Source organism: Dermacentor albipictus, chromosome 3, assembly GCF_038994185.2.
Source record: "Dermacentor albipictus isolate Rhodes 1998 colony chromosome 3, USDA_Dalb.pri_finalv2, whole genome shotgun sequence".
NCBI lineage: Eukaryota > Metazoa > Arthropoda > Arachnida > Ixodida > Ixodidae > Dermacentor > Dermacentor albipictus.
In genome coordinates this window covers 36,298,073-36,313,761 of record NC_091823.1, presented here as the reverse complement: position 1 = coordinate 36,313,761, position 15,689 = coordinate 36,298,073, and the positions used below count along the sequence as shown (strand labels likewise).

The following is a 15,689-nucleotide window of genomic DNA, read 5'->3' as shown; positions in this document are numbered from 1 at the left end:
GTGTCTGAATGACATCATTTAAACAGACAACTATTAGCTTTCCAGTAATAGAGCTATAAAAGTTGTTAAGATAAATCGCGCTATGACATCATGCATTTCGGAATCGTGTATTCGGGTCCATTTAACGGCTAAAGACAAACCACATTGCATTCGAAAAAGGAACAAGGGCTCAACCTAGGAAGTTCCTAAAGATTTTACACTGCGCCCTAACGACCCGAATGTAATATATATATATATATATATATATATATATATATATATATATATATATATATATATATATATATATATATATATATATATATATATATATATATATATATATATACGGTTCCGGCGCGAAACTCAAGACAGGACAGCTTACGTTGTCAACTAGACATGAACATTTCCCCCTTGAAATGTATAAAAGTTTGGTTCTGAAAGTGTACTTTAGTAATCTGAACCGATTTAGTTTTGTTCTTTTAAAGTGAAGCTTTCCTGGCTTCTCCCCTCAACCTTGGTGTACGGTTCTAACATCTATGCTGCGAGCGCACTCCATGCGGAAACGTATCCTGCACCCTCGTTGCACGCTAAATACACGTCTTAGTTCACTCACGTGATTTATGACGCATGTGCACAGTAGCAAGCTATTTAAACAAGCGGAAATCTTCAGTACGGGGTCTCTCGGCAGTAGCAAGAGCATATGCGTTTCGCAAATAACTGGAAAAGGTACTCAGGACTACTAACCAATCTGAAAGAGGCAATTGACATACATCATCAAGCGTATATATATGAGACTTCAGAAGACACTTTCTCAGTTGTGAATGCCGTCCCCTCAGAAGATCGAGACAGCTACGGAACAAGAAAAGTAATCTGTCACATAAAGAGAGCTGCGCATTGTGCACTCCATGTGTTGCGCTTCACCGTACCGTTGTCTAAAAAACAAAAAAAAAAAGCTACACTTACATGGACATACATCAGGGACGTGTTCTGCCATTTTTTTTTGTTTCCTTTAACAGTATGATTGTAACATGACTGCCGCAACGCCGACGAGTGAAAGAAAGACAAAGAAAAGCACTGGCAAGGAAATGCCGGGAAACGAAATGAAATAGAAGAAAAGGAAATAACTATCTCCGGGCGGATCTCTTCAGAAAGACCGGTTTCCTCGGTGCGTGAGGACATTACCGGATCTTTGTTTAAATGTGTAGAGTGACCGTTAATGCCTCTCACGCCGCCGACTAATTTCGGGTCCTTTATCAAATGCTAGTTTTAACATCAAGTTGCCTAACTACGAGTGGCCATAGCGCTGCATTTCCGCACTTCCTCGTTGGTATTCTCTACGGACGCGAGCGCGTTAGAAATCTGCGTGATCGCACATTTGAAAGGGAAGAAGAAGCAGAAAAGACTGGCGAGTAAGGATGTTTCAAGCGACGTATTGGCACAGATGAGCAAAAGTGCTGCCTGCGCGGAGCGCTACTTATCAGCCCCTGAGCCCGCCAAGTATGCAGGTTGCGGAGGTGTCTTCCCAGGGGCGCAGTTTCTAAGTGGGACAAAATACGGTGGTGCAACCCTCCTCGTGTTATTTGAAGGAGCACGCATATTGCACAGTTGCCCAGCATTCTCCAACCTGCGAAGCTAATGGCAGAGGAAACAACGGGAACCGCAGCCAATAAACAACCGAAACGGCGGCACTTTCGCGCCACGCGACATTCGCTCGCCACACATCCGGGTGGTTGTCGGCGCATGGCACCGTCGGGTTCGCGACGACAGCGCCCTGGTGCCGACCCAGCGGCGTGTGCCTAAAGCCCACGGTGCCAGCGACCCCCGAAGGTCGGTCTGCGACTCACCGTCCGGATCCATTGAGACGGAACAGCTGTTCGGTGCTGCCGGCCACGGGAACGCGAGACGTGCCGCGAGCGCTTTCGCCGCGCACCGACGGAGGGCGCGGCGGGCGGGAAGGCGCCGGCCACCTGCATGCGCCGCCGGGGGTTGCTTGCTGCTGCCTCGGCGGAGGGAGGGAGGGGCATCTCGCGGCGGCGGCGGCGGCGACGTCCGCCGCTCTCAGTAGTGGCGAGCAGCACAGCAGCAGCCATCGGCCGGCGAACCCTCCCAGCATGGCGGCTGCGGCGGCGGCGTCGCGGCCCAGCCAGCGGCGGCAGCAGGGCGCCGGATGCGGGAATACGATGTGCCTGAAGGGCCGGCGAAGGTCGTCGTCGCCTGTGCTCGTCGTCGTGGTGGTGCGTGTGTGAGTGCCTTGGATTACGCTGCCCGCGCCGACCGTGCCCGTGCGGTTCTGCGCGCGCTGATCGGCGCCTCTGTATGGTTCGGGTGAGTGGCTCCGTTCTTCGCATCGGCGTGCCCCTGTACACGCACGTCAGGTGCTCGCCGCCTGCAGCCCCCCTTCGTAGGAAGGCTGCAGCCACGGCGGCGGCCGTTGACGTATACGCAGCCCGAGCTGCGTCACCTGCCTGCCTTCTCTCGCATTCACGGGGGGCAACGATCTCACGCGCGAACGACGACGCCTGCCTCGCGAGGTCTGGCCAGTGCGTTGCGAATCGCACGGAACTGTCAGGATCGGGCGGCTGACATTTCCCACTGAACCGTATCGCGCTGCTTGCCGCTTCGCTCGTCCAGTCCCCCGCGCGTAAGATCAGTCCGATGCCCGATGGAGGAGAACCGACGGCTTCCTCTCTTTGCTTTTTTTCTCGCGCACCCCCCTGTGCGCTGCATTCCTCGCTACCGGCCGCACGTGTGATCATGAGCTTTATCCATGGCTGGAGATGACGTGCGCTCACTGTCTGAGCTATTTATTCGCTGACTCTGGACAACGATGCATACTTGTTACGTCGCCACTGCAACGGTTGCGCGACACCGGCCTTCAGCAGCGTCGAATTTCTCTAGCCGTCGCGCCACTTGAAGTTGAAGCTAACCTAGCTCGCGGATGCGAAGCCCTGCACCGCCCTCTCGCTTGGATCGCGCAGCAGATTCTCACGAAACGTCATACAAGCTCTTTTGTTGCTCGTTCGCCGTCCTCGGTGACAGGACCACAGCGGATGTCGATAGCTGCATTGTGATGCCCAACGAGTGACGGATTTCCTGGGTTAGAACGCACCTGTAGCTTACCCCGTAATGGAGTCGATGTATACGTCAGTGTGTACGAAACTGCCAGGGTGGTCGAAGTGCGTAGAACTTGTGTGTAAACGCGCCAATCTGGAAGACAGTGATACCCACTTTGTAGTATTAAAAGAGTTGTAACAGTGAATGTTCTCACTTCTGCACGGTTTCAGTAGGCCTGTCCAGATATGCCAGCAAAACATGGCTCATTGCGTCTCCTGACACATTATTAACAGCCAACTAGCTTTGACAACCGACATAAAACAGAAGAAAAAGAAAAAAAGGAGCAGCTGTACCTAAGCGATGTCTTAAGGCATCAACATTAGTGTCTTCACTAATCAGTGGATACATGCACTCCCTGTCTTTATAACTTAATGACGCAAGTTAAATAGACAAATAGGCACTCAGTGATGACACTTTCGTTAACTGGAGGAACGATCCCGTCGGTCCATCAGCTTCGCGACATAAGGCCTTGCTGCAGTACGACGCGATTTAGCAGCACAACGGAAGCCACCGTCGTCAGCCGGTTTTCTCGGCAAGTGTGTTGTTTTCACGTGCGCAATGATGGATGTTGAGTCGCACGACTAGACTTCGTCGTAACAGAGGTTTGTCCCCACGTGGTCGTTCTACTGCGTTAGTGGATGTGATTTCGCTTATACCGCGGAGAAGGTCTTCCCGATCAAGATTGGTCGCGTACCGGGAGGTTGTTTCCCAACTGCGGCCGTGGGCATTTAGCCGGCGGATGCGTATCGGCGCGTTCTGTTCCGAGAGGGTGCGTATCGACACCCCGACCAACGAACCCTCCCGATATGTCGTGCTTCCTTCCGCCCGATTGCACAATCCCTTCATACTGGAAACTGACTCGTCTTGACCCTCCCTTTTGCTACGACTTCTCGAACAACGCAGTACTATTGTGTTTGCAGATTTGTTACCAGTGTTTCCGGCCTGCAGTAGCTTATAGCCGCATTGGCCGCTGTAACATTAGTTTCGTTTAGCGCAGATGTTTATGTGCTCGCTCGGTTGACGTTTCGTTGTTTACGCTTATTCCACTTCACCGGGTGAACGGCCTGCTGGCTTTCTTCTTTTTATTTTTCCGCATTTGTCAGCACAGTGGTAAACAACGCATCGGCGTCGCAGGATCTAACGTTACCCGTTAATTTTGAGTGCAGATACTATGGGCTGATAACAGGTATTATTACAGTTCCTTGTTGCCCTCCGTGGTTGCATATGGTGGCGTTGGCGTTGCGCTGCTGTAAGCACGAGGTCGCGGGATCAAATCCCGGCCACGGCGGCTGAATTTCGATGGAGGCGAAATGCAAAACCGACCGCGTTCCGTGCAATTGGGGGGTACGTTATATAACCCGATGTGGTCAAAATTATTCCGGAATCCATATATATATATATATATATATATATATATATATATATATATATATATATATATATATAGAGAGAGAGAGAGAGAGAGAGAGAGAGAGAGACTTGCCGTTTCGTGCATTCGTCAACTGAAATGTAACCGCAATCGCAACCAGTGGGCAGACACGATTCTGTCAGTCGCAGCTGCGGTGTGTTAGCTGACCTGACGGGTAGAGTCACTGCGCTCCGCCAACGCATAGGACAGTCCATGTATTGTATTTGCACTGTTTTTTTTCTGCCTCCTTTCGCAGCAGGCGTCAGTCAACTTGGCGTACCCTCTTTTGGGAGCATCGATATAGCCGAGCTGCTTGTGTAACTGACTGTCCACTGATGATCGTGTTAAGATGTGCCTATGTCCCTACTTTTCATCCTTTACGCTTAGTTAGATCGATTACAAATGTGCATGGCAGGATGTTTGATGGATGGCACAGGTGTTTCCTTCTTCAGGAATATCTTTCAGGTAAATAAATAAATAAATAAATAAATAATGATAATAAGCAAGGTTATTACCGCGGGACCATGTAAGTTCCTAGGACATATGATTGCCTAAACATCAGGACATCGAATTGAGGCGTCTTTGCTCTACGACTGTAGATGTCGGTCTGCTCGATTTTCAAGATGCCTGAACCTATTCCGGATAATGTGGCCGCTGACTCCGAAGCCCAGTTATGGTAGATACCATGGCGCATTCTCTCCGGAAAGTTCTCTTCCGGAATTACGTTTACAAGGACTACATGCTGCGTGATCCGTGTTGTCACTTCGCCATATAACGGGGTAGAGCTGTTTGGGCTGATGGTTGCTGCTTTTCGAGGTCCGTTTTGTAACAATCGTCACACATTATATATAAAACATTATATACAAAACAGAGCTTAGACATACAGCGTTGCCGATGCGATGTTCGTAGATCTTCGCATGGCGCACAGCTTGCAAGCAAAATGCAATATTACCCGCCGTGGTTGCTCAGTGGCTATGGTGTTAGGCTGCTGAGCACGAGGTCGAGGGATCGAATCCCGGCCACGGCGGCCGCATTTCGATGGGGGCGAAATGCGAAAACACCCGTGTACTTAGATTTAGGTGCACGTTAAAGAACCCCAGGTGGTCGAAATTTCCGGAGTCCTCCACTACGGCGTGCCTCATAATCAGAAAGCGGTTCTGGCACGTAAAACCACATAATTTAATTTTTAAAATGCAATATCATCATATTGAGGAGTAATGGGACGCGAAATTAAAAAAAAAAGAAGTAAGAGCACGACACGAAAGACCATCTTTCCCGTCAGTGTATTCACTTTATTTCGCCGCTAATCCCAGCATGACCCGACTGACGCAGCAACGAGTAGTGATAAGCAACATCATCATTACAGAGTCGGGCCCGGCGGTCCTTGTCAGATGCTTTGACTTTAGCCATTGTACTACCTTTTTTTTTTTATGTGTGCTACAGCACTTGCGATACGTGAGTCATTTCAGAAGCTGAAAACAACGCGTTTTGTCACTGCCGTTGAATGAACTGCGTTCGCGTTTTTGTTCTGTTCTAACGGTTGGTAAAGAAAAGTAACTTGTAGATATTATCGAATCCTCCATAGTTGTAGCTGTTTGTTGGCAATTCGTTTTACCGCTGTCGTTCCGAACAGATTGTCTTTAAGTTTCGTGCTGGTTGGCGTAGTATACACGCAGGGTCGCGGCTTATCGTGTTGCGAGTGGCGGCGTGCGACGCTACATACTCCATCTGATATACAGTTTGTAACCGCGCGCAACCTATGTCAGGGATGCGGGACTACTCTGCGTGTACGTTTGCACCGTGGCTTTTTTTTTCTTTAATTACACTTCTGAGCAGGCTTCACAAGTTTAGTGTGGTGTGTCAGAAGCAACAAACGAATATTGCTGCTGCATAAGGGTCGGTAAGGAAACCCAAAGCTCGAAATTGTACAGGAAGACACCAATATATAGAAAAAACGAGGTGTGGGCACCGTATAAGCTTGGTGTCCAGCGAGGGCAGCTAAAGCGCTTATATAGTGACAGTGCAATGCATTGTGTCTTGTTGACTTAACTGGTCGTGGATTGTGCCCTCGGTGGCGATCGGTCGAGCCGTCGGAATGCGACCGCGTGGCCGGGAATCGAACCCGGGACCTTGTGCTCGGCAGCAGAGCGCCACGTCCGCCGTGCCACTTGGACGGTTGAGTTATTGGCTTGCGTATTATAGTAGTCAGCAGATGTTGTGCGTATCTCGCTGCGGGGCTGCCACCTTCGGGACTCTGTGTGCTCACCGAACGCTCCGAAATAGCCAAGCGATCGGGAGGGACGCTCCGCGCGGCCCCTGTATAGAATCGAGGCAGGAATGGCGATGCGTGCACTCGCGAAATCGTTACCTGCAGCTTCGGTGACGCTGCAGCGGGGACGCCGTGCCATGGGCAGTTCCCAAGGGCGCGGGTTGCGTATGCGCACGTCATGTCGAAACGCTGCAGAGCTTGCTTGCATCGTATAGGCCGCTATAGGAAGAAAGCGATCGGCGACGAGCGTGCGCTCTTGCGGGAATGTATAAGCGGAAAAGGCACGGTCATATGTGACCGCGCGGTAAGAGGGGCGTGCCCCTTGTGGTCGTTTCTGGAGAATCGAGTCTGTTGTCTTCTTTGCTGCTTTTTTGTTCGGATTGTCTTTCTCGTGACGTCATTTTTCTCGATCGTGAGGCACACTCGTGCGTGAGGCGCCTGTGTGTCTTCTCGCGTGTAAAGTGTTGGCTTTTTCAGTGGAACGTAACGAGCTGTGCATCGCCGGCGGAGACCCTATCATCGCGAGTCTGCTCTTTTCGAAGCTGCGCGAAGAATGCAGAACAATGTTTTCACGTCGAGTCTTTGTCTGCCACCGACACGAGATGATGTTAGCGCAACCAGCAAGTGTATAACATCAATAGGAGACTCGAGAGCGACACTAAATTGGTTCGCGAATTGGGGATGAGGCGAAGAAGAGAACGACGACTACCTTGAAGACGACGAAAAGTGGACACAGCCGGACTGGGTTCTCTCTTACGTCTCTGCGAACGTTCGCTCTTTGTAAATATGTTGTAAATATGTTCTAAACAGCTTTATACTCGTAACATTTGGTGGAAGTGCTGGGTATCCCCACTGGCGTAGTAAAAAAAGGGGGGGGGGGTTGCCATAACTGTTTAATTAGTCATGATAGAGGAAGCTTCGCAATTCGGCAATTGAGGACACAAAGTCATATTAACTCAGCAAAAACTTCTCTAAACAAAATCGTCTTTGGTGCTAGAGCCTGCTGTACTTTGGCACTGCGGGCGGCCCAGTATATGGCAGTACCGAAAGAAATATGAAGTAGTGCACCAGTGACATCGATCCCTCTATCCTGTCTATTACAAGTGCAGACCAGCAGTAGCGCAAGCTTTCGTTGGCACGGGTTTCATGGTGGCCTTCTGTTTTTCTTTCCTTTTTTATTTGCGTGGTGACGCCAGGAATCGATGCGGAGCGTGCTCTATTCCTTTCCCAACCTTGTGGCGGTAGCGCAGCTCGGATGATCACGTTTGCCAATAGCAGCAAATTAAAAAAAAAAAGGCTTTATGGATCAGAACGAAGACAACTCGTAATTGTCATGGCACTGGCGTCCGCGCAGTAAGGAAGCAGGTGGCGTTTTCTAATAGGGTGGGGAGATCGGCGTCACTAACACGCTGCTTAATTTTCTTTTGAGTTCAAGGCAGCCCACAGCCAAATTACTGCACGCCGTAGTACCTACAACGATTTTGTGAAGTTGTTGGGCAACATGTGTCTGTCGGGCTTCAATTTTGCAAATGCAATATTGCCTCTAAAATCGCCAATTAAAACTTTATCAAAACATTTTCGTTTCTTGTGGGCTATATTTTCCACGATGCCGCATTGGCCGCCAAACCTTACAGCCTGACAGAAGACTTATCACAAGTCATCAGTGCAGCACCCTGTGTTATTTGGTGCAGAAAATAAAACAGCGGGGTATACCTGCTGCATTCGCGATCTCTGGGAGCGAAAGCGAAGTAAGGGGAGGGGTGGGGGGAGCTTGCGCAGTATCCAATACAGCTGTGCTAGCGCTGAAACATCAACCCCCCTTCCCGGAAACTTTTCTCGGATACCCTCGCCTTCCTGACAAACCCGGGGAGTGACTGAAGACCTGTGGGCCCCCGGGCGCCAGACGGCCTAGCTACGCCACTGTGCCCGTCTTCTTCGCAACGGAGCTCAAGCAGCGGACGTCAAATCCAGCTTGTGACGATGCCTCCTGGGGGCGACACCTCGTCTTCAGGACCGTCGTCGTTATCTTCTTCGCCTCATCGTAACAATATCTTTGCTAGGCTCTGTGCGAATTTATTGGTCGGTAAAACGTCATTAGGGACGTTTAGCGTGTCCGGTATCCGGGAAAGCGCGGGCGGTTTTCCGGTTTAGCGGGGGCGTAAAGGTGAGCGGCCCGATCGGTGGCGCCAGCTGGTGGCGCAAAGCTCAACCACACAACCACAGAGCTAATTACTGTATTCTGCTTAGCTGCTGGGGTAAATATTCGACAGTGGCGTAATCGTGTTCACAATTACTCTGCTGCCAAAAATTTGCACGAGTGGCGAAGCAGGATATGGTGAGTTACTGCAGTTTTAGCTATGCGTTTGTCTGGTTGAGCTCTACAACACCAGGCGGCTTCACCGCTCACGTTTACGCCCCGACCATCCAGTAACCCGCCCAAACCGCTCCCGTGTACCGGATTAGCGTACAAGCTAAACGTCTCTATTTACTCGCAAGCGAAATGAAGGCGAACGTTCCCGTTTTCGAATTTCGCGTCCAATTGTAGTATAGTGCGTCTTCGGCAGTATGACGCCACAAATTGCATTTTCGCGTGTTTGGTCGTTTTGGTCGCAGAAAAAAAAAGTTTTCAAAACGTGCTAGGTTGTGCCGGTCCTCCTTTGTTCGTGTAAATTGCAAAGTAGTCCTCGGTCATCGGTAAATTGCCAACTATAGTCCCGAGCAGACATCTCTTAACATAGATGACGTCACCGGGAGCTCTTGCGGGAATGCCAAGGTGGCGTCGCGATCCGCCTTTCGCGCGTTTTCTGGCTTGCATAAGGCCGGCCTTTTCTATGTTCCATAAGTTCGAGGCTTAGAATTCAGCTTAGTACTCTTTATCGGTGCTGCTTTAACCTCAGAAAGCGCGAAAATTCATTTCAGAAGTTGATACTTTCGTGCTCATTTGTTCTTATTTGCATGCGAAACAGCGAGCGTGACACGTCGGTTCGGGTGAGAACGAGTTTAGGTCCTGCGTCACTTCTGGTGAGCTGTTATGGCATCGCTTCTTGTATAGTTTCGGTATTGAAGAAAATAGTACTTCTTGGGAGTTGTTTATGCAGCACCCGTTCGCATTTCGCACGCAAAATTGTGCACTGAGACTTTTCTGTAGCTGCGCTATCGCTACATGTTTTTTTTTTTTTGGGGGGGGGCAATGCAAGATTTCGCTGCAGTGCTTTCTATGGTAATGTTTATGCACATTCTTAGGTTAGACTCGCCCGCTGTTCGAACTACTTCCGCGGATTGACCAGCACTACCTGAATGATACCTACAATACTACTTAAGGCTAATTGTGTAACAAGAAAAATAAAGAAGAAAGTTATGCATAGCAATAGGTCGGCAAAACCGAGTAAACGAATTTCCGTTCAGTATCTTTCTTTATCCGGTTGCGTTATTTCGAGCACCTTACAGCAGGACATATACGAGACAACTCGAGAAAGCATAGTTTCCTATGGTCGCTGGTGCACAAGAATTTATGTCAATTCAGAAGCTTTAATGAATGTGAAGTTTAAGAAGTGTCAACACTTTATTTTTCTCTCTCTTTTACTCCAGTGAGATGGCTGCACATTTGTTTTTATCTCATTTATGTTGAAACAAGCACAGTTATTCTGTGACTCAGGTATGTGAACTTTGTCTTCTGCGCGGAGAAGGAATGTTCTTTTTTTTTTAATCTGTATATACAAGCAGTACCCGGCATGTGTCGAACAACTAGGTATGCGCTCCCCCTATCTCAATCTGTAGCAACAGTGCTGGGGAACCGTCCTCCAGTGTTGGTAGCCTAGCGAGCAAGTCGCTAAATTTAGCGAGTTTTAGGTGCCCCTCAACGACAACTTTGCCTTTTTAGTGTCTTCCCGGCATTTTAGCGACTTCATAGTGACATATAAATAGGTAGAATTGCTCCGGCAAAATTCCTGTTCCAAAGCTGTTCTACTTGAAGAACTTTAGTAGTCGGATCTAACACTGCGCGCAGTGAGGCACGCATTCCGTTTTGCCTATTTTGTGACGTGGCTCTCTAGCCACCAGTCCCGCGGTAGAACGAGTCAAATGACGTAAGCGTTCGTAAGCGCTCGCTCACTAATAAACTCATCGATTTGTCTTTAGACGTCGCGACAACTGGAGGTGCATATGTCACCCTTGGGATAAAACGGTGGCGAGGCATACAACGTAGCCAAAGTCTCTTGTGGGATTTCACTAGGGCAATCGACTGGCTATTTACGTCACTGAAATGTCTCTATAGGCTCCATCCAAAAATCAGTGTTCTCGATAAGGTGACTAAAACCTCGCTAAATTTAGCGACTTTGTCGGTAGGTTACAAACACTGCACCGTTCACTGCAGCACTGCAGCACTGCACTGCAAACACTGCAGCAAGAGTGGCCACTCTTGCTGGAGGCTGCGCGAGAAAAGGAGAGAGTATATTAGAGAGCTCGATGCGTACTCGATGCTGTTTGCATCTTAATAGACTTTAAAAAAAAAAGAGAGAGAGAGAAAAGAATATAAGAATGCTTCCGTGCAGTAACCAAAGTCCGCGTGCTCGATTCCAGTATTAAGCGTCTTAATTTCAACATGAAATAAATAAATAAATAAATAAATAAATAAATAAATAAATAAATATGTATGTATGTATACTGCTGACTCGAAAAAGAAGAAGAAAAGTAGTGTTGAGTATTTGTAAATTTACCCGCCGTGGTGGAATAGTGGCTTTGGCGTTGCACAGCTAATAAGCCTGAGTGCGCGGGATCCTATCCCGACAGGAGCGGCTGCATTTCGATGGGAGCGAAACGCAAAACGTCCGTATGCCGTACATTGCGTGCACGTTAAAGAACCCCAGTTTAAATTTCATCTGGAGTCCCCCCACTGTGGCATCGTGCATAATCATATCGTGGTTTTGCCACGTAAAACCCCAGTTTGTTTGTTATTTTTTCATCGTATGTTTGTCGACCTTTTCGGGATAAGTAATTAAAGCTCCACAAAGGTTATAAACTCATGTGCACCTCCATTGACCGCGTAGAGTCCGTGTAAACTCCCTCGCAAAAATTTCCTAAGTGATCCCCGTCACGTCAAGTTGGTCCACGAACCCACTTTTTCTAAAGTCTCGGACGAAAACGTGCTTCACAAGAGACCGGCTTGGCAGTCACTCGTGGGTCGTTTTCTGGTCGCAGGGTGGTCTCATTATTTGCTCTCGCTCTCGCACGAAACAGTTGTGTCCGTACCCGGAATGGGCGTTGTTCTGTTGTTTTATTTTTCCACCCTTGTTCGCTGTCTGCACATTGATCAGCTGCAGTGTGGTGTGGTGACAGCGGCTGCTTGCGAGTGGCGTGCAGGTGAACGGTTTCATTACCAGCTGGGTCGATGTGGTTGTCGTTCACGACCGACATGGAAGCCGGTGCCGCTAGGCACCGTCAAGCAGACTGTGCGCCACCAGAGAGAGAGAGAGAGAGAGAGAGTATGACAAGCTGGAGTGGTTAGCCTATAGCTTTGTGCTTAACGTGTTGTACTTCTGCGTTTCACGAAAGGGAAAACGTCAGCACTCACCCGATGATAACACGAGAAAGACAGATTTGGGGGGAGGGGGGTTATAAAAGAAACGGGGAGCTGGGAGGTCTGTCTGAGCTAGAGCTGGGGCGTAGGGAAAGGGGAATAAGAAGAGAGGGTGTAAGTAAATTGAGTGATAAGGGGTGAAAAGTAGATGCGCGTGAATATAAGCAAAAAAAAAAAAGCAGTGCAGAAACAAACTGGAAACACTTATTATACAGTCGCATATCCAGTTCACTTTCATTGCCCGACCGGCGGAACACTTTGGCGATGGAGCCAAGTGAGCATCTTCAGAAAGTGACTGGCTCTCGATTTGTACCACAGGTGCAGTAATTGATTGTCACCAACACCGGCTCGACTCGATTTCATACAGAGCCTTGCGGAGCCGTGCACACAGCGTATCTGTCCTTCATGCATGGGTGCTCTACCCGCTGCCTCGTCGCACAGGGTGTGCTGCGACCGTAATCGGCACGATGACAAACTCTGTCCAAGAACGGTACCGCTACCTAGCTGCCGCGGCCACTCAGACACACCTCAAACCAACGTTAACGTAGTTGTAGTAACGTGGCCTCAAACGGCAGCTGGAAAAGGGCTTTGTCTTCGAATTTTCCGCGTAACAGAACTATCAATTATTGTATATTCTTATCACTATCCTAAGCTATCATGTCTGCAGCTATAGTCGGATACAACTTTAGAAAAAAGGAGAGGCCCCGCCCAGATGACCGAAGCGGCGAAGTCACCGGCCGTCCGGCGCATGACGTCGGTCCAGAATGCGCGCCCATTGGTGCACCCACCTCGGAGGAGTAAACGCCCCCTTTTTTCTAAAGTTGTATCCGACTATAGTGTGTAAGTCGTACATTACGCATTCTTTATTTTCTGGCACAGTTTACCTTTTTTTCTTTTAATTATGGGGTTTTGCGTGGCAAAACCACTTGCTGATTATGAGGCACGCCGTAGTGGAGGACTCCGGCAATTTCGACCACCCGAGGTTCTGTAACGTGCACCTAAATCTAAGTACACGGATGTTTTCGCCCCCGTCGAAATGCGGCCGCCGTGGCCGGGATTCGATCCCGCGACCTTGTGCTCAGCAGCTCAACACCATAGCCACTGAGCAACCACGGAGGGTACAGTTTACCTTTAGACATTCGTTTAGTTCAGTGAGGCACTTGCGTTTGGCGGAGGGCCTAGAATAACGAGGATATATGTTGCACTTCCGCAACCGTGACGTCCGTCGCTTGTGGTGTTGGTGGTGGTGTAAGGTCGTCTGACGCCACTCGGGGTGGTGGTGCTTGTCTCACGTCGGTTGTGTTTGTCTCACGTCGGCAGCAGCTTCGCTGTACATCCACTTTCACAGGGTGGAATCCATGGAGGCGGATTTTTTTTTCTTTATTTGTCTGTGCGTTATGCTGGGATCACTGCATAGCACGCAATAATGATGAATTGAGAACGTTTGAGAGGGACTAAGGCGCGATGAAAGAAGGGAAAAGACAGCGCGCCGCAGTAACTGCGGCGCACAGCTGTAAGCGTCGTTTTAGGCGGCGTGTCGCGATAATGCGGTGCGGTGCAAGTGGTCGAGTCAAGGGAATAGCCTGACATTCGATAAAACTGAGTGAAGTGGAGGTCTTCGCATCAGACCTCTGTCAGTTTGGATGTATCCGGTGTCGGGCGTTAAGCAACTGCTTTAGGTGAATGAACGGCGAGGTCATGATCCGCGCGGCTCGCTTCAGCCTTAGGGAGAGAAAAAAAAAAGAAACGAAAAAAAAAAGAACCAGCAGTTGTGCGTTTGATTGCACAGTGGCTTGGCAGGGCAAGCTTGTTTGAAAGGCGCGGAGATAAATTTTGTACATGTGGAATGTGTCGTGTTTGTGTAATCCGAGCTGTTGCGACTTGCAGCAACAAATTCCAGGGAATATATAGCGTAAATAGCCCCGCGGGTGGCAGTTAGACACGGCACACACACGCACTCCGTTCCGTGTGTTTGTTTTCGCTGTTTCTTCGAACAGGTAGTACCACCGAGACCTCGAATCGCTACTTCTTTTTCATTAACTGACTATAACAGAGAACACACTTATCGGCTCAAGAGCTACGCCTTACCGTCGTCCTAAATTTGTACGTGTCTACGTCTGGCTGATACGTATTTCGCAGGACCGCGGGAAAGGAAAATAAAGAGACGCAAGAACTGGGACAACGTAAGAACCGGGATGTAAACAAAATTGACGAAGGTATAGTGCAGTTTGAACTTGAATACACAGTTGAAACTATATTTAACGAAGTGATGACGATGCTCGAATTATTTCGTTGAATCGGGAAGTTCGTAAAATCGAGAAAGGAATTTTTAATTTCTTCGAAATCTAAAATTGTAACGCAGCGACAGGCAAAAGCTACCGCGTGGCATTGTATTTGCCGCTAATCTAGCCATCTGTCGTATAAACTATGTGAAATAACGAAAGCAACCACCGCCGCCCCCTACCGAGGCGGTGTTGAGTCGGCTGTTCCGTGCATGCGCGCAGCGTGCACAGCCTCGTCAAAGTAAGCTTAAGGCCGTGACATAGGGCACCTAGATGTTTTAACGCGATAGCTTTAAAGCGCGCGCTCGAAGAGAAACCCGTCTGTGTCAAAATGAGAAATTGCCGTTCTTTTTTTACTCATTTCAGGAAAAATTTCGTTAATTCGGGTTGTTGACAACATTGAACCATATGGGTACCTGCCAGGGAATGAAAATTGCTTCGTTAGATCAGGAACTTCGTAAAACCGGGTTTCGTTAGATTGCGTTTTAACTGTGATCCATTTCGTAAATGTTCGTGCCCTTCGGGGCCCAGCGAAATCTCGCACTTGTTGAAAGCGTTACCTCGAGACGCTACCTCCATTACCGTTAGTGACGGTCACGCTGCTCTCTGTCTTTCTTCCAGTTCGAGTTAGGTTGTTTGTTCTAGGCCATTGTAATTGTTGAGGCCGCACCGTGCAAGAGCATATAAGACAGTGTATTATTTAAGGTGTGTGTGTGTGTGTGTGTGTGTGTGTGTGTGTGTGTGTGTGTGTGTGTGTGTGTGTGTGTGTCCGCTCTTGGCGTTCCTGTCTGTTTTTTGTCCGACTCAAGTTCGCGCTCTTGCTCGCCGTCAGCGTCCATCAGCGGCTTCCGTACTCCGTTTCGCTATGATCGTGCTATTGAGAGAAAGCTATACAGCTGGCGTGAATAAATAAAAAGCGCGATCGTGCGAAAATGCGTGTCCTTTGCCAACTGCGGGACAGTTCAGGTGCTCGCCTTGAGCAAGACACGCGGCAGGGGATCGATCCCTCCGTCACCTCGTAACGCGCGCACGCGCATTCTTTCCCCCAGCTTCCTACGG

General features: G+C 49.1%; 2 protein-coding genes across 4 annotated transcripts in view; one reads left to right on the top strand and one right to left on the bottom strand.

Annotated features, from left to right (window-relative positions):
- KFase (kynurenine formamidase) overlaps window positions 1–2,095 on the bottom strand; it is a 28,780-nt gene extending 26,685 nt beyond the window's left edge. Inside the window, exon 1 of one of the 2 annotated variants that reach the window (XM_070535363.1) lies at window positions 1,827–2,095. In XM_070535363.1, coding sequence (XP_070391464.1) covers window positions 1,827–2,095 — 269 coding nt within the window. The remainder of the gene's footprint in view (window positions 1–1,826) is intronic. The other variant, XM_065432735.2, reaches the window with a different exon arrangement.
- LOC135902571 (Krueppel-like factor 3) overlaps window positions 1–15,689 on the top strand; it is a 178,237-nt gene that overhangs the window by 14,585 nt on the left and 147,963 nt on the right. Inside the window, exon 1 of one of the 2 annotated variants that reach the window (XM_065432746.2) lies at window positions 2,166–2,307. The exons of the other annotated variant lie outside the window; for it this stretch is intronic. Coding sequence (XP_065288818.2) covers window positions 2,299–2,307 — 9 coding nt within the window. The 5' untranslated portion in view covers window positions 2,166–2,298. Of the gene's footprint in view, window positions 1–2,165; window positions 2,308–15,689 lie in introns of those variants that run through there. 2 annotated transcript variants of the gene reach the window in all.